The 23,826-nt window shown below is 32.4% G+C and overlaps 12 protein-coding genes across 12 annotated transcripts, besides 11 other annotated features; 6 read left to right on the top strand and 6 right to left on the bottom strand.

The window, feature by feature from the left end:
* Window positions 1–7,126: part of a mobile genetic element that runs on past the window's edge.
* TVAGG3_0922650 (uncharacterized protein) lies at window positions 2,943–3,557 on the bottom strand (the record flags this gene model as incomplete). Its single annotated transcript, XM_051252310.1, has 1 exon — window positions 2,943–3,557. One exon carries the CDS (start codon window positions 3,555–3,557, stop codon window positions 2,943–2,945), a length of 615 nt encoding a protein of 204 aa, XP_051077884.1.
* TVAGG3_0922640 (protein of unknown function, DUF4106 family) lies at window positions 3,981–4,835 on the bottom strand (the record flags this gene model as incomplete). Its single annotated transcript, XM_051252309.1, has 1 exon — window positions 3,981–4,835. The coding sequence occupies one exon, from the start codon at window positions 4,833–4,835 to the stop codon at window positions 3,981–3,983; it is 855 nt and encodes a 284-aa protein (XP_051077883.1).
* On the top strand, window positions 6,336–6,485 carry TVAGG3_0922630 (protein of unknown function, DUF4107 family; the record flags this gene model as incomplete). The annotated part of the gene is made up of 1 exon (XM_051252308.1): window positions 6,336–6,485. The coding sequence occupies one exon, from the start codon at window positions 6,336–6,338 to the stop codon at window positions 6,483–6,485; it is 150 nt and encodes a 49-aa protein (XP_051077882.1).
* On the top strand, window positions 6,643–6,963 carry TVAGG3_0922620 (uncharacterized protein; the record flags this gene model as incomplete). The annotated part of the gene is made up of 1 exon (XM_051252307.1): window positions 6,643–6,963. The coding sequence occupies one exon, from the start codon at window positions 6,643–6,645 to the stop codon at window positions 6,961–6,963; it is 321 nt and encodes a 106-aa protein (XP_051077881.1).
* Window positions 7,127–12,849: a mobile genetic element.
* Window positions 7,176–7,328, bottom strand: TVAGG3_0922600 (uncharacterized protein; the record flags this gene model as incomplete). Its single annotated transcript, XM_051252306.1, has 1 exon — window positions 7,176–7,328. The coding sequence occupies one exon, from the start codon at window positions 7,326–7,328 to the stop codon at window positions 7,176–7,178; it is 153 nt and encodes a 50-aa protein (XP_051077880.1).
* TVAGG3_0922590 (uncharacterized protein) lies at window positions 10,403–10,990 on the top strand (the record flags this gene model as incomplete). Its single annotated transcript, XM_051252305.1, has 1 exon — window positions 10,403–10,990. One exon carries the CDS (start codon window positions 10,403–10,405, stop codon window positions 10,988–10,990), a length of 588 nt encoding a protein of 195 aa, XP_051077879.1.
* TVAGG3_0922580 (serine threonine-protein phosphatase family) lies at window positions 10,995–11,237 on the bottom strand (the record flags this gene model as incomplete). The annotated part of the gene is made up of 1 exon (XM_051252304.1): window positions 10,995–11,237. The coding sequence occupies one exon, from the start codon at window positions 11,235–11,237 to the stop codon at window positions 10,995–10,997; it is 243 nt and encodes an 80-aa protein (XP_051077878.1).
* On the bottom strand, window positions 11,256–11,618 carry TVAGG3_0922570 (uncharacterized protein; the record flags this gene model as incomplete). The annotated part of the gene is made up of 1 exon (XM_051252303.1): window positions 11,256–11,618. One exon carries the CDS (start codon window positions 11,616–11,618, stop codon window positions 11,256–11,258), a length of 363 nt encoding a protein of 120 aa, XP_051077877.1.
* Window positions 12,850–12,896: 47 nt separating the features above from the next.
* On the top strand, window positions 12,897–13,578 carry TVAGG3_0922550 (uncharacterized protein; the record flags this gene model as incomplete). The annotated part of the gene is made up of 1 exon (XM_001305357.2): window positions 12,903–13,520. One exon carries the CDS (start codon window positions 12,903–12,905, stop codon window positions 13,518–13,520), a length of 618 nt encoding a protein of 205 aa, XP_001305358.1.
* A 148-nt stretch (window positions 13,579–13,726) lies between these two features.
* Window positions 13,727–15,358, top strand: TVAGG3_0922540 (serine-type peptidase protein; the record flags this gene model as incomplete). The annotated part of the gene is made up of 1 exon (XM_001305358.1): window positions 13,727–15,358. The coding sequence occupies one exon, from the start codon at window positions 13,727–13,729 to the stop codon at window positions 15,356–15,358; it is 1,632 nt and encodes a 543-aa protein (XP_001305359.1).
* Window positions 15,359–16,836: 1,478 nt separating this feature from the next.
* Window positions 16,837–20,935, top strand: TVAGG3_0922530 (armadillo (ARM) repeat-containing protein family; the record flags this gene model as incomplete). The annotated part of the gene is made up of 1 exon (XM_001305359.2): window positions 16,837–20,898. One exon carries the CDS (start codon window positions 16,837–16,839, stop codon window positions 20,896–20,898), a length of 4,062 nt encoding a protein of 1,353 aa, XP_001305360.1.
* A 19-nt stretch (window positions 20,936–20,954) lies between these two features.
* Window positions 20,955–20,977: a mobile genetic element.
* A 51-nt stretch (window positions 20,978–21,028) lies between these two features.
* Window positions 21,029–21,086: a mobile genetic element.
* Window positions 21,087–21,137: 51 nt separating this feature from the next.
* Window positions 21,138–21,196: a mobile genetic element.
* Window positions 21,197–21,247: 51 nt separating this feature from the next.
* Window positions 21,248–21,306: a mobile genetic element.
* A 51-nt stretch (window positions 21,307–21,357) lies between these two features.
* Window positions 21,358–21,415: a mobile genetic element.
* Window positions 21,416–21,466: 51 nt separating this feature from the next.
* Window positions 21,467–21,524: a mobile genetic element.
* Window positions 21,525–21,575: 51 nt separating this feature from the next.
* Window positions 21,576–21,634: a mobile genetic element.
* Window positions 21,635–21,685: 51 nt separating this feature from the next.
* Window positions 21,686–21,744: a mobile genetic element.
* A 51-nt stretch (window positions 21,745–21,795) lies between these two features.
* Window positions 21,796–21,853: a mobile genetic element.
* Window positions 21,854–21,932: 79 nt separating this feature from the next.
* Window positions 21,933–22,352, bottom strand: TVAGG3_0922430 (uncharacterized protein; the record flags this gene model as incomplete). Its single annotated transcript, XM_001305360.1, has 1 exon — window positions 21,933–22,352. The coding sequence occupies one exon, from the start codon at window positions 22,350–22,352 to the stop codon at window positions 21,933–21,935; it is 420 nt and encodes a 139-aa protein (XP_001305361.1).
* Between the last annotated feature and the right edge of the window lie 1,474 nt (window positions 22,353–23,826).

The following is a 23,826-nucleotide window of genomic DNA, read 5'->3' as shown; positions in this document are numbered from 1 at the left end:
TCAGTCAAAAAAATTTCAAGAGTGTGCAATTTTGTAATATCTATCCAAATACTTCTTCAACAGTATCGAACTCATTTCATAATGCAAACCTAATCTTTGACTTGGTGCAGTTTTCACTAACACATATTTTTCTGTTCTCTTGACTGAACATAACTAACTCATTTGTTTCATCAAACAGCAACAACAAGTTCATGACCTAATACATAACATTCATACTTTATTTTTAGCTCTGAGTTCTCTTGTAAGCTGTTGCATTTAATATTTTCTAAAAAGTCAACTTCAACAGTTCATTTCGCACTGGCTTCAGTTTACAGGCTTCTCCTTGAAAGTCAACAAGTCTGAATTGCATGTCTTTCAAATTATGAGGACTAATGCGAACCCATTTACCTAAATGAGTTCTATGACAGGACGTTTGGAATGAACATTGATTGACTGCATAACAGAAAGACTTATATTCTACTGAACCTTTACTATTAACTCTGAAATACCTGTGACATTAGCTATTTTAGACTCAATGTCACAATTGCCATACATACATATGGAACAGATTTTCATCTCAATCGTTTTGTCAACACTTTTCAAAGGAAATGTCATATGGTATGCACCGCAAAAGAAGTTGTACTCTTGACTCATTCTTGGTATCTTAAACTCCTTCGCATACTGAATTCAAAACTCCTGCAATAAGTTTAACATTCATTAGTTTTCTTCGTTATCCTTGTTTATTGTAGTATTTTATGAGAGCATTTAACACTCCAGCTAATGTTTCCATCTTATATTCTACATTATTGTGAAATCTTATTTCATGCTTCTTTCCATCTATTTCAAGCTCCATGAAATCTGTTTCGTCAGTTATAACGAATGAAGCAATAGTATTAAAGTCAAACCATTCTGAATGCAAGCGCCTCATTCTGTAGACCTAAGTTTGTTTGTAGCCTTTACTGTCCCGTATTCGTTTGGGTCTGTACTTTGCAAATAGAACAACATTTTATTCTCATTAAAATATGTAGTATAGCTGCATATGCGTATGAAGCTGACAGAGCTAAACGTTTAATATTTTGGTCAATACTCTCCTCACACTTACGACAATATATTGTTATCACTGATGGAAATACTGAGAAATACATAACATGGAAGGACTATGAAAAGTTGACCTATTTTAACTCCATGTACTATGCATTCATTGTAAATGGTGAAGTTGTCATGAAAGAACGAACAAAAGTATATAAGTCTGTATTGAAGCGTTAGAATATATGTTGAATTATAATCCCGAAAGATTTGACCCAAGCACTACACATGTGCAATGCTTTTATTAAGGACGGTGAAATCGTAAGAGTTCCGGATTCAACGTTTACACAGCTGTTCAAAACGTTTACAAAATTTTAGCGAATATCTTTAATTCAGACTACAAAAATAAATTACCATATATAACAGATGCTAAAGAAATTAAATCAAAAACGACAACATTATTTACGTCACTTAATGATTTATGACTTATATCATTAATATTCCTGCACCAACTACAATTTGATCCAAACTCGACGGTTTGCAGTGTACCTTTCATTAACGACAGTTCATTAATTACTTTAAGGGATTCGACAGTAATGAATCATAAAGGGCGTCATTAATGAAAATCATTGATTTTAATTCATTCACGAATACATATATTCATTCATTAATGTTTCATATGGCTTCTCAAAGAAGGTGAGCCAAAACTATCAATAAGCGTGTATGAAATAAAGCATCAACGACGAATTGAATTCGTTAACTTTTGACGGTGATATGTTTCGTTATGAAATAACTCGGGGAAAAACATTTTAACGAAAGAATACTTAAATCTCATTTATGAGTTCGTTGAAATTGAAAAAGAAGGTGGAATTAAGTTCGATCCCTGAATTTCATTTTCAGCTTAGCGAATGCGGGGGTTAGTTTCGCTGAATGGACAACAATACGAGTGAAATAAATGCAATATGGACGTTTTTTGGGTCAAGCAAGCGGGAATGGGTGAGCTTGTAAATGCTGCAGAACATTAGGTGAAACGGAAATTTTGTAGATGGTTTTAAAAGACTTGTTTCAAATGTTTTAACAAACACAAAGAAAATTATTTAGATATACCGTACTAACGGACGGATTTTCGAACAGATAGCAACAAACCCTCCGGTTATGGCTGCGTTGATGATGTTAGAGATATAAAACACGTACGACGGGAACGAAGAACATGAACAACAGGATATGGTCGGTTATTCGAGACATTAAAACGTGTATCCTGAAGTTATTGGATTTATGTTAGGGTGTTAATGATTCATTTCAAATCATTCTATAACCTCGATGAAGAGAAATAAATTAACCAGATTATATTTCGTATATTGCAGAATTAGGAAAGAATAATGAAAAAGGAATTTCGGTGGATTATTTAATGTCAGCGATGTAATAGATGAAAAGAAATTTTGATCTTATTTACAAACCGAAACAGACTTAGTCTTTATGGACTGTAATTACCAGAATTAATGAAAAAGATAATGATAATAAAGTTCTGGCGGAAGATAGCGTTGATTAGAGTGAATGATGTTGATGAGAAATTAGCCGAAAAAGCAAAAAAAATGAGTCTTTTAGTCTGAGGTGATAAAGTTCAAGAACCATCGTTCATTATAATAACTTCAGCGACAGATATTAACGGAACTAACCATGAATTTTAAATACGAAGTGATGAAGCGAAGAACAAAATGTTTATGAAGAAGATATAATATATTCGTGCTGAAAGGTTTATGATATAGCTGATACTGTACAGTATGACAACGGGTAAGCACCAGAAGATTTGCGTTATTAACGGATTGAATTGTATGCCTCTAACTTCTCTGTTGTTAACGTGTATTAGTTAGACAAGGTTTACTTTTGAGTAGGTGATCAAAGCGCCAAGATGGGCTCAAAGAGCCCTCCTGACTGCTTTAATTTACTAAAACATATTTCAAACAAAGCTTATAGTAAGTAGATAGTTTTGTATACTCGTTCGAATATTTATACTTAAACTCAACTCCTGTAGTTCCTGGTGTTTCAATGATGCGGATGTTACCTATTTTCATGAATAGTGGAGTTTGACCACAGCATTCGATTTCAGGGTCGAGATAGTCAATGACACATTGTTTCCCTGTTATTCGTGAGATAACATTTTCAAGGTCCTCCTTTGTTAGAATTATTTGGTTCTTGCTTATAAGATTTGTCAAAAGCTTCTTATCGTCTTTGAGTAAAATTGTTTGGTATAACTGAAGAAGGTAATGGTCTACGTTATCTGAAGGATTTGTTTGAACATTTGTGTAAGGGTTGTCGTTGGCTTCTCTTGAAAGAATTTGGTCCAGTGGTGGATACTCTAACTTAACATCTGATGTAGCGTTAGCGTTTGAAGCTGAGTTTAAATTCACGGATTTCAGCTCTGGTTCTTTTTCTTTCAAACACTCCGAACTATAGTTCTTTATGACAATATTGTTTGTCGTTCGTGAGTCAACATTTGATGTTGGTTCAATTGGAACATTAACGGCACCAGCTAAGATGGATTTGCTTCTCATTTCATATAGAATAAAAACCTTTTATATGTATGAAATGAACAATATACTCGACAAGGGTTTGAATGTAAAGCTAACGAATGAAAATATTGTTGAATTCACTGAGACAGGAGCTGTGTATAAAGATGTAGAACTACTGAACAAAAGAGCTAAGGGAAGAAGCAGGAACATGAACAAAGGGTGGAAGCCTATAAAAATTTATGTCAATGATGGCTCAGGAGGTTCAAACATAAAGTATGCAGAAAGTTATAGAGTTTATGCTCTCAAAGGTGAAAAGCCTTCATTTAAGAACAGCTATTCTAACGCATATCCTCAAAAGCTAACGGATGGGGAAGTGGATGATATGAATGACAGCAAAAATATTAACAGAAATGGCGACAGAGATGCATGGAATTTGTTTACCATCAGTCAATTGAAGGTTAAACTTTAAAACAATGTTGGTCGTTCCCATGGAATATTTTTGACTTTAATGGTATTAGTCATGATATGAATCTCAAGGTATGAACGAGGAGAGATGAGAGACTTATATGCTTCCCAAATTTCTTCAAAAGGTAATGTTATACCTGACTGTTTCCAAATGAGTTCAATATCATAACGTGAGAAACCTTGAAAGATAACGAAGTCAGTTATGAGACGTTTTATGTTTAAAGCTAAAAACCTCCATGTTTGCATAAGTATTGCTACAGTTAAATGGTAATGTCTGACTTTAGTAATGATGTTAGCTAATGGTGAGTCTGGTTTTGACACTAAACCTTTTCCGGCGAAGTCGTCACAAACTAATAAAGTGTTTGATGGATATTTTTTGAAGGGGTATTTTGAAAGTTTTGATAGAATGTAGTTTGTCAGTCGTTTCATATCGTAAACTCCTGAGTATTGACGTAAGTGGTGTTTGTCAATAATTCTTTCCATCTCTTCTGAAGTCTTTTGCATTCCTGACTGTATAAATTCAACAATGGCATAATATTTTCTCTTACGTCGAATGTAACGTTGAAGAAATTCAATGAGTTCGCTATCTGGAACTTTAACGACAGAGGCTTGAACTTTTGACATAAATGTTTTCGCTGTTGAGTCCATAGAGTCTGAAGTTGCTGATATAATGATTTGGTCATAATATGAATCTTGACCTAAACGCTCTGTTATGAGTATATGACGAATGAGGTTAAATGTCTTACCTGACCCCATCTTTCCACAATAGAAATAAACACCATTTGAACAGAACTCATAGTCCTTACTGAAAGGAAGAATGAGAGAAGAGTTAAGTTTGTCTGTAGTTTCATTCATGTCTTCATCTACGTCATGTATTAAATGCTTCATTTTATCTCCATTAAAAATGCAAGTCAGAAATATTCAGAACATAGCACCGAGTCTAACTGACAAGAGTATAAAGATATACTATGAACACGTTATGATGAAACCAACCAAAATTCAAGAAAGTCAGTATACTTATGAATATCCAAGACACTGGGTAGAGTATGTAGGAGGTGAGAAAGCTATTGAAATAAGACAAGTTCGAAGTATTCCAGCAGGAAGAACAATATTATTGAAGAACTTTAATGTTTTGAGGTATAATGATGAAACAAAGAAGCAAGATAGTTTTCCTTGCTGTGTATGTGAACCTAGACACAGGAGATGACATGAAAGTTTTTAACACAAAGCTTCAAACGGTAGTGAGAGAACAACTGACTGCGGAAGGACACCATTACCTTCAGAAGTTACCATAGCATATAATTTTGAAACAAACTCAATAGATTTTAAAGTCGTCTCTGCAAAGAAGTCAGGTTTTACATTTAATGAAGCAGATGTATATTCGAATGAAAACTTCAAAGCTATTGCATGGTTAGATAATGACGATTGCTTTAAGAAAATATTTAAATCAGTGACTCAACGATGTCAATAGATGACCTTCGTGGAATGTTACCATCGACGTTTACAGTAGAAGGTTCAGCAGGATTGCTTACAAGATTGTCAATTGGTGGTATTTGGTCTCGTGAGAACATTGTTATAAAATCCAGTATAAGTGAATTTGCTGAAGAATCTATATTATGTCTTTCAAACTACATGTATTCGCCGCCGAAGCATTATAGTATAACAAACTTTGTCAGTAAGTTTAACATAAGACTTGTCGAACCTTCTTCAATGAAAGATGTTGTGCTACCTAAAGATGGAAAGGATGGACTCATTATTGAGATGATTTTAATAGCATATTAAATGAGCTTGTTTCTTGAAGGTCATTCATGATGAAATAACTGTTGTAGAAGATGTTAGCAATTGTTCAGACATTTTGAAGCGTATAGATGAGATAAGAAAGAAGTTTATGAATGAGAATGTTTATGTTTCATTGACTTTCTCCAGTAAAGAGAACTTTTATGAGATAATATTGAAGAGAGATGATTTTAATATGGTGTAAATGGTAGCTTGGGCAGCTTTAGGCGCAATGGGAACAAAAGCATTAGCATTTGGAGCAAAAGCACTTGGGCTTATGACGCAGTAAATAAAATGAGTGGAGGAAGGTTTCGAAGACATTAGATGCAAATAAAGGGAAAGATTGGAGGCTGGGTTGCAAAGAAGTTAAGATTAAATAAAATAGGGCTCATAAATAAAGCATCCAATTTGGTTGCGACTGAGTCAGAAAATGCTTTAGGAAAGGACGATGAGTTTGCAAAACATGCAAAAGACTTTAATGACCAGATGAAAGGTGAAACAATGCATTTAAATAGAGTCGATGGAACTAAAGAAAATGTTTCTTCTCCAACAGTAGTTCTTCCGTATGGTCCCTATGGAATGTATGGAAACCCTTACGAAAGACCATTTGACCCATTGACTGGTGGAAGTAACTGGTATCATTACGGACGAAGAAGAAAGACAGTTAAGCTGGAGACAGACGTGAAGAAAGCAACTAAAAAGAAACCAAGGAAGAGAGTTATAAAGTAATGAATTCAACAGACCCAAAGGGTCAGAGCCGCTTTGCGGCTAGGGTGAAAAAAGAGGTGAGATTTCACCACTTCACCTAAATTTATTTTTTCACCTCTGACAACGTTTATTTTTAAGTTTATTTTATTATTTAGCGAGAACGTTTATTTTTATGTAAATGACGAAAACTATTGAGATAACAAACTACAACGGTCATGAGTTCAAGAATTTGTTCTTCGTTCCTCGTGAAAATACATTCTATCAGATACGAGGGAGAAAGGGTAAAGTTAGTTTGAGTGTTTATGAAGGAATGAAGAATGGAAAGTTTATACAAGCATACGATACAAACGGTAAACGTGTTTCATTAGCTTTGTCAAAACTTACTAACATTCATTATGACAGTGATTTTGACCTATATGAAGAAGAAAGTGAGTCAGAAGATTATGAGCTGTTATATGAAGCACAGCAATGGGAGGAGTTGCAATACTTTTGTAAGTGAGAACGTTTATTTTTTACATTAGTGAGGTGAAGTGGTTGGCGGGTTTGTAAATATTTAAGGTTAAGTTAGTGTTGTCGTTTGTGTTGTAAAATATACGTTAACGGTTTTGTAAAGTGTCAAAACAGCTAAGTGGTGTATGGAGGCGCGCAGTGCCTCTGTACACGACTTAGGTATACTAACTTTCTTCGGTCATTTCATCTCAGTAAAAAATTTTAGTTTGGTTTGTTTTCAACTGGTTGTTGTTGTTTTTTAAGTCGGTCTAAAACTTCCTGAGGTATAGGAAGAACTTGACAAACACGTTGTGTAACTGCTGGAAGCCGACAAATCCATCTTGAACCCATTTGTCTCAATGCTGTATTGTTCATTTCATCTCAGTAAAAAACTTTACATTCCCCACGTTTGAGGCGGTTGAGGTTGGTTATTGTTTACCCATTGTTGTGCATGGTTATATCCTCTGTTAAAGAATCTTTCACCTTGGTCCATATAGTGTCCTGCTTGGTTATAGTAGTCATTTGCTTTGTTATAATAGTTTCCTGCTTGTCTTCCTACATTGTCCATCCATCCTTGAACTTTTCCTCTTGTTTTCAGGATTGGAATAAGATTTGTTGCATCTCGTGCTACATCCCAACCTTTCTGTACAGTTTGTATAATAGGTTGTGCTTTCTCTTTAAGTATACCTAATGTACTCAAAATCTTCCTTCCAACTCCAAATACACCTCTGGCTATGTTCCCACTGCGGGCAAAAATCTGGATGCAACTCCTGCTAATGCGCCAAATAAACCCTTTCTTATAGGATAAAAATGACGAATCCAAACAAGGACCCTATGTTTCTAAAGCGACAAAGAAAGCACTCATGGTAAAAATCTTTAGTTCAACACCAAATGCTTGGTTTATGGATATCTTGGAAACATTCCGAGAGTTAGAACAGATGGACCACCATACTGGCTAATATTTGTCGGTCAAAACACAAGATACTGTGAAGCCATACCATTATGGTCCAAAAATATTTTAGATGTGAAAACTGCTTTGACAATATTCGTTGACAAATACCATCCAAAAAATGACATCTGACTGTGAAAGTTCTTTCAAATCAGATGATGTAAAAAACTATCTGCGTTCAAAAAATGTAAACCAATATTTCATTGTCGACCAAAACCATTCTGCTCTTGGTGTCATTGACGGTTGTATAAAAATGTTAAGAGACTTAAACCAACCACAAGGTGGTGAAGCAAATGAAATGTCATATGACGACAAATATAGACACTTCTCCATGGCAAAGATGAGACAAGTTTTAAATATTTACAATAGCCGTAAACAAAAAGGTTTGGGAAACCACTCCCCCGAAGAAATGAAAAAACAACCCTGACTTAGAGAAAGACTATATATTTAATAATTTAGTCAAAAGAGACAAACAAGAAAGAATGCCGGGCTTCAAACTTCAGAAAGGTGACAAAGTAAAAATAGAAATACCTAAACGCGACCCATATGAAAATACTATTGACTATGACAACAATGGGAACCCGACAGGTACTCACATTCGTGTTCGTAAAAATAGAAGAAAGTATACAAGAGAATATTATGAAGTTTTAGGCAAACATGGCAAAATGTACACACTGCAAGCAGAAGATAAAACTACTATTGTCAGACCTCGTTTCAAACTTGTCAAAGTTCAAGGTGGTATACTTTCAAAGACAGTTCCTAACAAATATAAGACAACTCCTGACGAATATGCTAAAGAAGTTGAAAATGACGACTAAGCATTTCTATACCATGCGTAAACTGTCATGTAAGGTGGCATGTATTCTTTACTTTGTCCCGTTGTTTGCGTATATCCTGAAACGCGATGTGTATGGTCTCCTTCTCCCCAAGTGTCATCCCAGTAACCATTTATAGCAAACTTAACGTCGTCTTTAACATCATATCCTTTACCTTTTGTCATTGCTGACCAACCCCAATATTTATGCCTATGCAAACCTGCTTGAGATGTACTTAAATCTATGTAGTGACTGTGTGCAGGTAAATTTTCACCTGAAATCGTTTTACTTCCACCTGTTTCCTTTGAAGAGTTTGCACAATACAAAAACCTGTCGACTATTTGAGTCCAAGTTCCAAAACCAAGTACTACTTCTGGTCTGGTAGAGTTCATTGACGTATAAATAGAGCCTATAGGATATAATGTTTGAAGTATTTCTGTCTTTAATGTTTGAAGCTCTGTTTTGTCTGCTTTCTTGTCATATAAATCTTGAGCAGTGAATTTAATATTATGTTCATCCTTCATGACATAAACATCTTTACATCTAATGTTTCTCATCGTCGTTATGTCGTCATCCGATGTTAAACCTTGTGGAAAGTTAGGAGGTTTACAATATAATGCATCCCCACCAGTTTCTTCAACCGTTCCTTCAATACTTTCTATAGCAACAGTTGTAAAACTTGTATGTGTATGAGTCTTGTCTGCTTTCTTCTCTAACTCATCGTTAACATAAGTTTTATCTGCTTTAAGGTCTAAACATCCTGAAACCCATCCTGTATCAGCTTTAGTTTTTAAAATCTTCGATGTCCATTCATGATACCATTCAGCCCTTTCTATAATTTCATTATCTTTTTCATCCACATATTCCTTATCTGCTTTCTTCTCTAATTTACTAGCCACACATTCCTTATCCGCTTTCTTTTCAAGGCTAACGTTTAAGTCTGTTATTTCAGATATAGAATGTGTATGAGTCTTTTTAGAATATTCGTTTTCAGCTCTCGTCACTTCACTTGACATTTTATTGTCAACATATGTTTTGTCTGCTAGTTCAGGATGAGTATGTTCTTTTGTTGCATAAGCATTGTTAGCTCTTTCTTCTTCTTTTGCTATTGCATCGTCTACATATTCTTTGTCAGCTTTGTTGTCAACATCTGCTTTCAAAAGAAGTTCATTTATAGTTTCTCGTTTAAAGTTCCTTTTGTTGGATTTATACAGACAGTATTGTTCTTCTTGTCTTGAAATAGAAACTCATCTGTCATTGGGTTTAATGTCAGTTTTAAGTTTCCTTCTTTCAATGACTCAGATATCTTAGAATAGTTTGAAAAGTTTGTTGTGTTCTTATTTAGAGCTTGCATAATGAGTTGTCGGTTGTGTTGTATTTCTCTCATGGAAGCAATATCTTTCGACATTTTTATTCTAGATAAAATATGCTTCCAATAGAAAAAGAAAATTCAAGAGTTGCTACAACTAAACCATTAGATGAACTTTTTACTAATGTCGTCAAAAGTTTGAGACAGAGACCGTAAAGCATGAAGGCTATCGTTTTGACTCCCCATTAAGATGGCTAAGAGACCCATCTGTCACAAAAGCTATTGGCTTTCGTAGAATGAAGTTCATTTCAGAAGCCATACATGGTTTCCCATTTACGGTCGTTTTGAAGTTCGATACTATAACAAAGAAAAACGTATGTATGAGAAATTTGAACAGGGAAAACTTTTACAAGTTAGTTTGCTTGTAAACTTAGAAACAACTCTTCAAGCTTTTCAAGAAAAAATAAACGATATCTATATCGAATATGCAAAACAGTATAACATTGACGAGGGAGAATACCATCTCGATATTATTTATGACAGGAAAAATGCAACTGTTAAAATCAATAGAATAGAAGACCTTGGAGAAAACGTTTATATTTCTACAAAATATAACAACTTGGCATGGTATAGATTTATGAGGATGTTAAATCAGCCTGCAGCATATCCAGTACACCCAGACTTTTATGAAGTCGAAAACCCTAATGGAACATATGAAAATGTTTTCGACCCAGCTGCTATTATTGTTCATGCTTCATTTTCTGGCGCCCAAAACTCTTTCTTATGCTTGGCAAATGACTTTTACGAAAAACCTACAAAGTTATACGAACCACCAAGTGGAAGTATTTCAGACTTTCAAGTATGGTTTACTACAGATGGAAGAAAAAGAATAATTCCATTATACCATGCGTTTTACTTAGAACTTAGTTTCATATACAACTACTATCGAACGGTAAAAATATAATTTTTTAATACGGTTGAGGTGTTGGATTTGGTTGCCAACTAGACTGTGGTGCAGGTTCAGGCTGTTGTATAACAGGAGCTTGTTCTTCTGGTTCAGGGTCTTTAGGTATAATACCAACGAACTGACCTACTCTTTTACCAATATTTTTGACACCGTTCCATACTCCTCTTCCGACAGATTTTATTCCATTCCATATACCTCTTCCAACATTTCGAAAGAAGTTTCCTATCTTACTGAAGAAACCCATTTTACTATATGTAAAAATCTAATGTCCGCCTAGTCTCTTACGTTTCCTGTTGAGTTCCATAGCATTCTTTAACTGAAGCTCATACATTCTGTTTCTCCTCTGGTAGAAAACATATTCTGGGTCAACTCCTGTGTTCGCGTCATCTGCATAAAGTTGTTTATATCCCACTTCAGGGTTTGTATAAAACTCTTTCCATCTCATATTTGCATACCATGGTGGCAAACCTAACGCAGCGTCATTTGACATGGCAGTTTGCATTTGTACATCTGTTGGCACTTGACCATAGTTTGCCATTGCAGTTTGTATTCTAACTTCATTTGGAATATTCTCTGGGTTTGGTTGTCCAGGTTGCTGTGCATTCGCTAAGTTCTGTGCGTCCATTTAATATTAGATAAAAATATCTCTTACGAGTACATATACTGAACATTTGCAGGCATTGGTTCATCTTCATATTCTCTGTACTTTTCTGTCACGTCAAATAAATAAATGACACAATGGAAAAAACCTAAAACAAGTAGTCCTATTTCAAACCACATTTACTTACTAATAAAATTTCTTTGTTATGACACTTTCTCCGGTTTATAGGACCTCTCTCATATTCTATCTTGTCATATCTAAACTCATAGTCATGTATGTCCTCTAACCATCTCATAACGGTTTCCAAACCACTTTTATCGGATGTAAAGTAAAAGCATGGATGGTTATGTATAACGTCTAAAGTTTCTAAAGAGTCTCTCAAAGTCCAGTCTACTTGGTATTGAAAATCCCATGTGTTATAGAACGGCGGGTCCACTATAAAGAAAACATTTTCCTTGTCTTTATATTTTTCATACAACTCTGTCCAATAACATCTCACAAACTCTATACCCTCAATATATTTTCTATGTCCTCTTTGAAAACATTTGTATAGTTAAGATATAAAACTTTTGACATAAGTGTTTCAATGTCATGAACTCTTATAGCACCACTATATAATAGTCTAGCAGATATACTATCCCAGTCTATATATTCTGCTTTTTTCAAAACCTCTCTCACAATATTTTTGTTATCTAATGGTATACGTTCCATCTTACCTATAGGTATCTTTTCTTTTAACTCTTTCAATATATTGTTTGTGTCTGGTATATGTTTGAGACGGTCCATATAGTTGTCGAAGTCATTGCATATAATCTTTGAGTCTGGGAATATTGTATGGCACAAATGGGATATATAGAAACTTCCACCGAACAAATCTACAAATGTTAGACCATTCGGTAGTTTCTTAAGTTCTCTCAATATAATATCTTTACATCTACTCTTATTTCCAAAGAACGGTAACGGCGGTTTTGTAAAATTCATTTATATATAATAATAAAAATGTTTTTTTCCTGAAAAGTGACAGAAAAGTGACAAAACATGAAAACATATATAATTTGTGAAAAGTGACACATTATATAATGTTTTCGACCCAGAAGAAGGCTTCTTCCCAGAAGCAATGGAGGAAGAAGAAGAGTCCTCCGAATTCACACCAGAAGACTAACAATTTTCCGAATAAAAACTTCATTTATACTAAACATCTTCGGGGCTAGAGGGCACGAAGTGCCTGGAAGCCCCACTACCTTTTTTTTTTGTTATAAATTTATTCCATAAAAAACGACACTTTTCAATATAAAATAATTTTTATTGATGACAGAAGAAAGAAAATCTTCCCCCAAATCAAAATGCTGCGGAAAAACATGTCCTTTTGCATCTGAAGAAGGAGTCCAAAATTTTGTTGAAATGCACGCGGATGCAGTGATTAACTTCCAGTCCATGATATTTTTCCACAGACCCATTCCAATGGCGATTCTTATTATCGCAATTGACTTATTGCTATTCTACATTGGAAAGGCCAATCTAGGTTTCTTACCTGTTCTTACACTTCTTGTTACTTTTTATCTTTCAGGCAAGATTATTATCCAAAAGTATGGCGATCAAATTAGAGCTCAACTATTCCCACCAATTGATCTCACTATACCAACCAATGAACCAAATCATATTTGTTCTAAAGATGAAGTTGCTTCTTTTATCTGGAAGATTTCACAAAAGATTCAAGAGTGCCGCAATAAAAAGATCGAATACACACCAGCAAATATTGCTATTTTGCTCGGAATTTCCACTACCATCTTTATTATTACTAATGTCTTAACAACTCTTGGAGTTTTTGCCATCGTTATTCATGTTCTCCTCCTCGGACCAGGCATTATTTTCAATCCTGCTGTCTATCCACACATCGCTCAGCCACTTCACCTTAAAGCTGATTAAAGAATTATTTAAATCATATTCATTTCTTTTGCCAATTCTCTATAAAAGTTATCCTTCGTATAAAAAAAATTGAATTTGGAAAAGCGGTTTAAACAATCAAAAATCGGACTTATTTTTAGTACAAGCGTTTTGAAATATGAATTTTGAACAAAATGAATTGTTTATGTTCTATTCATGAACCGCCAATTGAAAATTTCATTCCTAAAATGAATTTATGTCTTCTAGCTTGTCTTGCTTTCTCAATCAATGACCAAAAATTATTCGAACAATATATTGATCATGAGGCCAAAAAAGAGAAATACAATCAAACTTATTACGTAAATGATTTTGATCTGAAAAAATCAAACAATCTTGTTTTTTTGGTCGGCAATCAAGAATCTTTTAATCAAGAATTCATGACTTCTGGAACTGCTTTTAACATTGCTAAAGACCTTAAAGCTATCTTGTTCGGGATTGAACATCGTTATTTTGGTGAATCAAAGCCAACAGAAAGTTTATCAACTGAAGAACTCCAATATCTTACTGTTGAACAAACAATTGAAGATGTTCATGATTTCATTGCTCAAATGAGAAATCAATATTGTAAAGATTTAAATAAATGCCAATCTCTAACTGTTGGACAAGGATATGGTGGCTCAATTGCTGCTTGGGTAAAGGTAAAGTATGGAGAGCAACTAAGTATAATTTCTTCATGGGCTTCTGCTTCCCCTTTGTTGGCCAAAAACGAATTTTCAGAGTTTGATAGTTACGAAGCTCAGTTCTTTAAAAATATAGATTCCCAATGTTATACAAATGTCAAAAAAGTGATTGATGCTGCACACAATCTTCTGTTCTCAGATGTTGAGACCCACACCAAAGAAATGATGATGCAAATTTATGGAATTCGTCCTGAGATGCACTTTACATTTTATACAGATTTCATGTACATGCTCTCTGAAGCGATTTCACAAGGTATTCGCAATAGAAAGTTCAATAGCACTTTTTATGATCTTTGTGATACTCTTAGTAAGGCAGATTTTTCAGACCGTTATAATACATCAATCCTTTTGGGTCCATACACTGATCAATTTGTCGGTCATGCTTCATTCCTAAAATTATGGCCAATCATATCTAAATCTCAAATGACTGAGGATAGAGCCAGATTTTGGATGAAATGTAATCAATTAGATTCTTTCCCTATATCAAGTGGTGCTCTTCGTTCTACTTATGTAAATTCGACGTTTTGGAATTATGTTTGTCAGTCTCTTTTCGAGAAAAACCTTCCAGATACAACAGAATTTAATAATGAATATGGTGGTAAAGACATCCAAGCTAAAAATTCATTCTTTACATCAGATGATTATGATGCCTACACTGAACTATCCTGCATTAAGGATGATTCATCAATTGGACGTCGTGGCCTGGTAATTATTAATGCCGGCTATGGTGATGAATTTGCTGACAAGCAAGACAATGAACCAGAAGGCATCACCTTTGCAAGACAAGAAGTTATAAACACTATCCATAACTGGTTTATTCCAACCCCACCCACAACAGCTCCTACTACAGCACCTACATCAGAACCAACATCAGAACCAACAACAGCTCCTACTACAAAACCCACAACGGCTCCTACATCCCAACCAACAACATCATTCAGCCCTTCAATAGCCCCACAACCAACTGATAATCAAAATCAAGGGCTTCCTGTCTATGGAAAAGCTATCATTGGAGCATTAAGCGGCTTAATTGTCATTCTCATCATAGTCATAGTATTCCTTATTATCAAGCGCAGAAAACCAGAACAAGTTCTAGATTCTACTCCATTAAACTCGAATTTGGTCAATTCAATGATCTAAATTCGTTAAATAAAATATTTAGTATTTTAAATATTTATTAAACTTTTTTGTTTTAGCCCACAATTGAGTGCTATTATCTCATTTTAATCCTGGACGCTTTGCAAATATTGTTCGTTCTTAAAAATTGTTCCAAAACTCGAAAATTATATTAAATTCAAGACCGTACCGTTAATTTTACTATACTTTATCTATTCATTTATCGTTTCAATGTGCATTTTCTTGACTTACATGAGCAAACTTCTAATGACTGAAAAAAATCGGCTAATTTATCTTTCAAACTATCAAATTTCGCATCAATCAATGATTAATGACACACAATTCGAATATTTCAGGCCATTATTTCCGACCATGGATAATATTTCAATTGTTAATTGCTACTTTCGAAATATGTCAATAACGACATCAGGAGGAGCGTTAAAGCTTGCTAAACCTACATTATCATCAATTTTAAATAAAGTTTGTTTTATAAATTACATGTCTACTGCCTTTGGTGGGGCTATATACTATCAAGGTTCAATATTAGCACTAGATTGTACATATTTTGATACATGCACTAGCATCGAAGGTGGACAAGCAATCTTTACATATCTTGATAAAACAAATTCCTTTTTTCGTATTGAAAGCAGCACAGTGATAAAAAGCTCTGATAGAACATTTATTGGCCTCTGTCAATCTATATTTATTGACAACGGATTTCAGAATATTTCACTTTTCAATTCATCTTTCAATATTGTTGAAGCAGAAGCAGCAGCAATACACTCCACAAGAAATTTTGGTCAAATAATTAAACATTCGTCTTTTGTAAATAATACAGGTGATACTATCTTTTGGCTTCATAAATTGAGCCAATCAAGCACAATGCAGTATCTTAATATAATTAGGAACAGTGCTCCGCATAAGGGTTCTATTTTCTTTTTTGAAGATTCGATTACAACGATTCGAAACTCTGCTTTAATAAAAAATCAAGGATATTTATTTGATGGTGGAAATTCCTTAACACTTCATGAGGTTTATGCCGATGATATTAATTTTTTGCTGACGAATTCAATATTATTATTTTCTAAATCTATTATCACAAATTCAGAAACATTTCCTGTTATATTCCATTCATATTGCAACAATCAATATATATCGGAATCCTCTGAGCCAAATCTAATTTCTTTTGTTCAATTAATATCGGACAAGCAAATAAAGAGTAAAACATATTTTGCAATGGAAGAAATGGACAATTTGATTTCGAATTATCATTTGAAATCATTTTGTGTTTTTCTATGTTTTACTTTTTTTGTAATTTGCATGCTTGCATATTTACTACACACGCGATTACAAGTAAGACGCCCAATTGCGTTTAGAACTTTTTCGATCTGAAATTTTGACATTTTTATTTTATGGTCAATGAATAAAATTTAGTGAATTTCTTGTATATTAAGATGATATGATAAATTAATAAAAATATCAGTTTTTTGTCAGAAAAGATAATGAATCAAATATCTTCAAAATTGAAACCTCTTGAACAAGCAATACAAGCTAATGATCCTTTAAGAATATCAAAATCTCTACATACAATTAAAGTTGAATTACAGATATCTCAACTAGTAGAATCGAATTCGAATGATTCAAAACCAATAATTTCTCAATTAATGTCTCTTGCTCTCCCATTAACATGCCATGAAGATTTAAATATTCGAGTTGAAGCCAATGCATTTATTTCATATTGGGGTTCTTTACTTTCAGGTTTTGCACCAAATTTATTACGAACTGTTCTTTCTGAAATCGATACTTCAAAGCTCCAGCCTCCATCACAGGCCGTATTATTTACATTTTGGTGTTTAACTTTGCGCTCGGTTGCTCCTTGTCAACGACAACAACTTATAGGTACATGCCAAACATTTATTAAAGCAACGAAACCAGAATTTTTGCAAAAAGTTCCTCAAGATGTATGGCTGCTAATCCGTGAATCGATGACGGAAGAAAATTTACAAAAAATTATTGATTTTTTAATTAACTCACCACTATCATCTACTGTTGCATTTTTATCACAAAAATCGCCAACTTATTATTTCTCATATGTTGTCAATAAGTCCAATTTAGAATTTTTAAAAGATTTTCTTTACGAGTGGCCAAAAGAGCGCAACATTGATGTAATACTACTTGAAGATACATTACTTCGTTATTTGAAATGCGATAATTCAAGTCATATTTCTGCTTCAATAGAGATCATTACTTTATTACTTCATCGGTACTACAGGCATCCTCCATCCAAATATATACCTTTCTGGATTACTATTGTCGGAACTCTATGTGATATATATTCAAAAACGAATGTTGCACAAAAGGCTGCAATTATTGATTGTTTCACAATTTGTGCTCGTCTCAAATTAATATCAATCGATAAATTAAAGATGTTTTTATCATACGATGATCAGATTCCGACTCCAATTTTAATTTCAATAACAAAACTAACAGCGTTATTTATCAAAGAACACCTAATACCCGATAACTTTTTATCATATTTAGAAAAACAAGCAATCGAACGTGATCCATTAATTTTTATTTCAATTATCGAAATTTTGACAGAATGTTTTGACGAATTATACAGTATTGCACCATCACAAGCAACAAAGATTATCAATTTATGTCTTAATCCTTTACCTCGCTATTTCGTTGAACAAATTCAACTTATAAAATTGCTTGAAAATATTAATTTCAGCATTTTTCTACCAAATAATCTCTCAATTTCATTTGAGGATATAGTTTTGGCTTTCATATCTGATCCGCATCCATCAGTCATTCAAGAACTACCATATTTTCTTGAAAAACTATCTATAAGTTTGGAATACTCCCATTTGGATTGGTTTGAAAATGCAAGTTCTTATTTACCTTTAATTGCAAATATTGATCCTTCTTTTGTTGTTGAACTAATTGATGCTGGCTTACTACCGCCAGCTTCTTATGAGATGTCAGTTACAACTATATTAGACCAAGTTCAAAGGAGCCCTTGCCAGCGTGCAGATGATCTTTTCCATAGAGTTTTATCTGTTTTATTATCATCCCTCTCAACTCTCGGGTTTTCATTTGACAGAGCTGTTCTATCGTCTCAAGTAACACAATGGAATCATATAAGCAAAGCACTCCCAGATTTATTAAATTTATTAAATGAACCAATTATGCAATCTACTTTTGGACAAATTGTTAATGCAAGTGTTCTGATTCTTGCTCAAATTATTGCTCAATGCAGTCCTTCTTTCCCTACTGTTGCGGGCTTATTTGACGTTTGCCGTTTCTTATCAAATGCCTTTACTACTTCAGTTTGTAAATTGGTTGTTGCACTCCGTGAATATGCCGAAACCAAGTTTCCCGAACTTCATTCTCTTGTATCAATGCAAGTTTCTGCTTTCTTTGCTCAATCTTTCCCGTTTGATTGTGCAGTATCCGTTGCTCTCTCATCATTCATGGCATCACCTGGCTCTGCTTGCGGCCCTTATATCTTAACTGCCGCTGAGACATCAAGAGAGGTTCTTGCTGCCATGGATAGAAAAGGGGAAAAATTGCCATCTTCTAATGCTTTCCTTGCAGCTAGATTAAACATGGATTACATTAAACAATGCGCATCGGAAATTCCATATAATAATTGGATTATAGAAGAAGGTGATGAAGAAATCATTAAACAGCTATCAGGCATAAAGATCTCCGATTTTTCATTGCTGTCACCTTTAAAGATAGAAATTTATGAAAGAAATGCTCAAAATTTCGATTTTGTCAGGCCAGCTGCTGAAATTGTTGGCACCGAAACTATTGAAATCAAATGTTTAGAGAAAGGAAATCCAAAATTTTTATCTTTACCAATATCTGATTTCAAAATTGAACATGATCCAACAAATAAACCTAGCTGGTTCAAGAGCGAATCAAATGCAACAACCAAAAACTCAAAAGAAAAGAAGTCAACATGCAAAATTAATATCCTTGGCGAACCAAATATCCTATATCCATATAGGAAGCCATGCAAAGCAGATTTAACCGGATTCTTATGGTTTTCATTCCGAAAGGTGTCAATAGATGAATGGAACTCAATTGAAGAATTTTGTCTCAATAATATTAATGATGAGCGACTCACAGCTGCATTCTTTTCATATGCTTGCCGGCACGGGCTCGATGTTGACAATGAAAAATGGTGTCTAAATCTAATTATTGATCGAAGAAATCATTTCAGATTTTTATCCGATTTACTTCTTCTCTCTCTCTTGAAAAAACCTTTATCTGCTGTAAATGCAAGATTTATAGAAGACATGATGATTGGATTAGGACATATTACAGCAGATGAAGAATATTTAAGGAGAGCATTAAACGAAGAACAAGGGCTGAGTTTATTAGCCGTTCAAACGATATTTAAACTAATTTCAGCAGATGAATTGCCAGATGAAATTATCATTAAAGATATTAAAACAATTCTCGCAATGCCATACAACGAATCTATTCCTATTATATCTAAACTGTTTTTCCCTCCTGCTCCTCAGTCAAGAGTTGATCGGTTCCAATTACCACCAGGTGTGAAAATCATTCAGCAAATTCTACCTTCTGCTGTAGAACCACTTGAACCTTTGCATGTCAAATTGCTTGATGAGCTTGTAAATGGGATATTAGATTTATTCGAAGAAGGGAATTTTTCAATATTTATGATTCCAATTTTGAATTCTTGTGAATTGGATGAGAATCAATTTCAAAAAGTAATACAATATATTGATGGCATTTCCTATATTTTTCCTTTAAGTATTGTTGAGAGCATCAAAAACATCAAAGATTTGCATCCATTTAGAAGAATCGGAAATCCAGAAGCCAATTATGTCACAAATTGTGAGGAGCTCATACCATATTTCCCTCCTTCATATACAAGGGAATTTATTAAATTATACTTAGGGTATCAAAAACTTACTACAATGGACGACTTCAAACGAATAATTTCGAAATTAAATCCGGTGTACTTCGAACTACTCCCACTTGGTTACGAGAAAGTTTCTGATAAATTAATTGATGAAAGATTTAAGAGAATGGAAGAGAGTGCTTGTTTGGTGTCTCCTCTAGATAGGAACTTATTGTTCGAATCAAGGAGTGCTATGAGCAAATGTGAAAGCCGCGCAGCTTGGATTGCAAAATGCTTGCTAGGCTCATCTACTTTATCTTTTGCATCCGGAAGTGCAAATCAAGAAACTGCAATTTCTGATGTTGCTCAGTTACTATTCGAATTGTGTGCAAGAAAGTTCAGGTTTTCTTCCACAACAACTGACGTCTTGAGAGTCATTGTTGAGACTGCTGGTGCTGATACATTATCTTGCTTCGCAGCCTCAAGAGAAAGTGTGAATGATAACAACTTCACAAACACTTTGCTAAGTGTTCGTAGCTTAGCTCAAAGACTGGGTGAAAATGGTAATTACATTCTAACGATGGCTGCTAGTTTATGTGAAAAAGAAAATAGGAAAAGAGCGTTCGAAGATGAAAACACATTACATGCACTTGCCTGTGCAATGAATGGAGATTACGAATAGTCTTTTTTTTAGAAATATTTAAATTTTATTTGTTTGTATATTTTTTTTATATTATAATTTGTCTGATCACAAGCACTTAAGACTTTTATAACAATAGAAATGTGTTTATGATATTGAAATAGTCAAATTACAATTTTTTTTCTAAGATGTCTTATTGAAAAACAGATTTGTCTGATCACAAGCACTTAAGACTTTTATAACAATAGAAATGTGTTTATGATATTGAAATAGTCAAATTACAATTTTTTTTTCTAAGATGTCTTATTGAAAAACAGATTTGTCTGATCACAAGCACTTAAGACTTTTATAACAATAGAAATGTGTTTATGATATTGAAATAGTCAAATTACAATTTTTTTTTCTAAGATGTCTTATTGAAAAACAGATTTGTCTGATCACAAGCACTTAAGACTTTTATAACAATAGAAATGTGTTTATGATATTGAAATAGTCAAATTACAATTTTTTTTCTAAGATGTCTTATTGAAAAACAGATTTGTCTGATCACAAGCACTTAAGACTTTTATAACAATAGAAATGTGTTTATGATATTGAAATAGTCAAATTACAATTTTTTTTCTAAGATGTCTTATTGAAAAACAGATTTGTCTGATCACAAGCACTTAAGACTTTTATAACAATAGAAATGTGTTTATGATATTGAAATAGTCAAATTACAATTTTTTTTTCTAAGATGTCTTATTGAAAAACAGATTTGTCTGATCACAAGCACTTAAGACTTTTATAACAATAGAAATGTGTTTATGATATTGAAATAGTCAAATTACAATTTTTTTTTCTAAGATGTCTTATTGAAAAACAGATTTGTCTGATCACAAGCACTTAAGACTTTTATAACAATAGAAATGTGTTTATGATATTGAAATAGTCAAATTACAATTTTTTTTCTAAGATGTCTTATTGAAAAACAGATTTGTCTGATCACAAGCACTTATCAAGTTCCTCATTCTTTATATGATTGATTTCCACTCAAATATTTATTCATATTAAAAAATTATATCATTATAATTTGCTTATTTCATCTTCATTGCTGTAATTTTTAATCTTTCAATTAATTCTTTTGGTACGTATTCTAAATATTCTTCTTTTGTATCTAAAATTGTTTTGATAACGAATTCTAATCTTTCGTTTTGCAAACTTTCGTCTGTAAAGTAAATCTTGATTGAAATCTCGAGTATCTTGTTTACAAAACGATGGATACTTAATGTGTGCATTGAAACTGAGAATTTATTGGAAATTCTGAATAAAAGTAATTTATTTGTTACTTGAGATGGCTCAAAGTTTTCCAAAACGTATTGCAGAATATCGCTTTTCCAAATACAATTCGTGAGTATTAGATTAGCTAACAAATCTGCATTTGTATTTCCAAATTCCGCGAAAAGGCGCTCTAAAATAACCGTTTTGTAATCTGACCTGAGAATCGTATAACCCATTAAATGAATTTTCTTTGATATTGCCTGTTTGTTTGAAAATATTTCTTGTATTGATTTTTCATTTTCAATTAGTAATTTGTCACATTCTCTCGTAAACATATTGTAAATATTAATAACGTTTTCTTCATTGTAACTTGTCTCATCACTAAGATTTGAAATAACGTTTATAAAAATTTCCGCAGCTCTTGATGGAAGCAAAAACTCCCTGTGTGTATTTGTTTCTAAGGGTATTCATTTATATAGCATTGAAGTATATATTATTAGCTATCATTACATATCGGTCAAGTTTGATTTGGACTTAGGATGTGTAATGCGAATGCAAATTATTATTTTAATTTATAATTAAAATAGCCCAACTTGTAGTATAGTCTCTAGCAATGTACCTGTCACACTATGGAAGGCTTTAAACTTGATTTTAAAGAACAAGCCAAATAATCAGATTTTAAATAATGAGAATTTAATGTAGTGAACACTTATTTAAGTTCGTGAATGAATCTATATCCTTTAGTAAAATACAATTGAATAGGTTTACACGAGTGTGGTAGAATTTACGAAAAAGTGACAATAGAAAAGTGACACTTAACCTTAAATTTCCAAACACTATTTTTGATTGTATTTTGTTATTTATATATTTATATATATAAATATATTTATATATGTATATTTATATATGTATATTTATATATGTATATTTATATATGTATATTTATATATGTATATTTATATATGTATATTTATATATGTATATTTATATATGTATATTTATATATGTATATTTATATATGTATATTTATATATGTATATTTATATATGTATATTTATATATGTATATTTATATATGTATATTTATATATGTATATTTATATATGTATATTTATATATGTATATTTATATATGTATATTTATATATGTATATTTATATATGTATATTTATATATGTATATTTATATATGTATATTTATATATGTATATTTATATATGTATATTTATATATGTATATTTATATATGTATATTTATATATGTATATTTATATATGTATATTTATATATGTATATTTATATATGTATATTTATATATGTATATTTATATATGTATATTTATATATGTATATTTATATATGTATATTTATATATGTATATTTATATATGTATATTTATATATGTATATTTATATATGTATATTTATATATGTATATTTATATATGTATATTTATATATGTATATTTATATATGTATATTTATATATGTATATTTATATATGTATATTTATATATGTATATTTATATATGTATATTTATATATGTATATTTATATATGTATATTTATATATGTATATTTATATATGTATATTTATATATGTATATTTATATATGTATATTTATATATGTATATTTATATATGTATATTTATATATGTATATTTATATATGTATATTTATATATGTATATTTATATATGTATATTTATATATGTAT

Source organism: Trichomonas vaginalis, chromosome I (assembly GCF_026262505.1).
Source record: "Trichomonas vaginalis G3 chromosome I, whole genome shotgun sequence".
NCBI lineage: Eukaryota > Parabasalia > Trichomonadida > Trichomonadidae > Trichomonas > Trichomonas vaginalis.
Note: the sequence above shows the minus strand (reverse complement) of the source record. Positions and strands in the feature narration are given on the sequence as shown.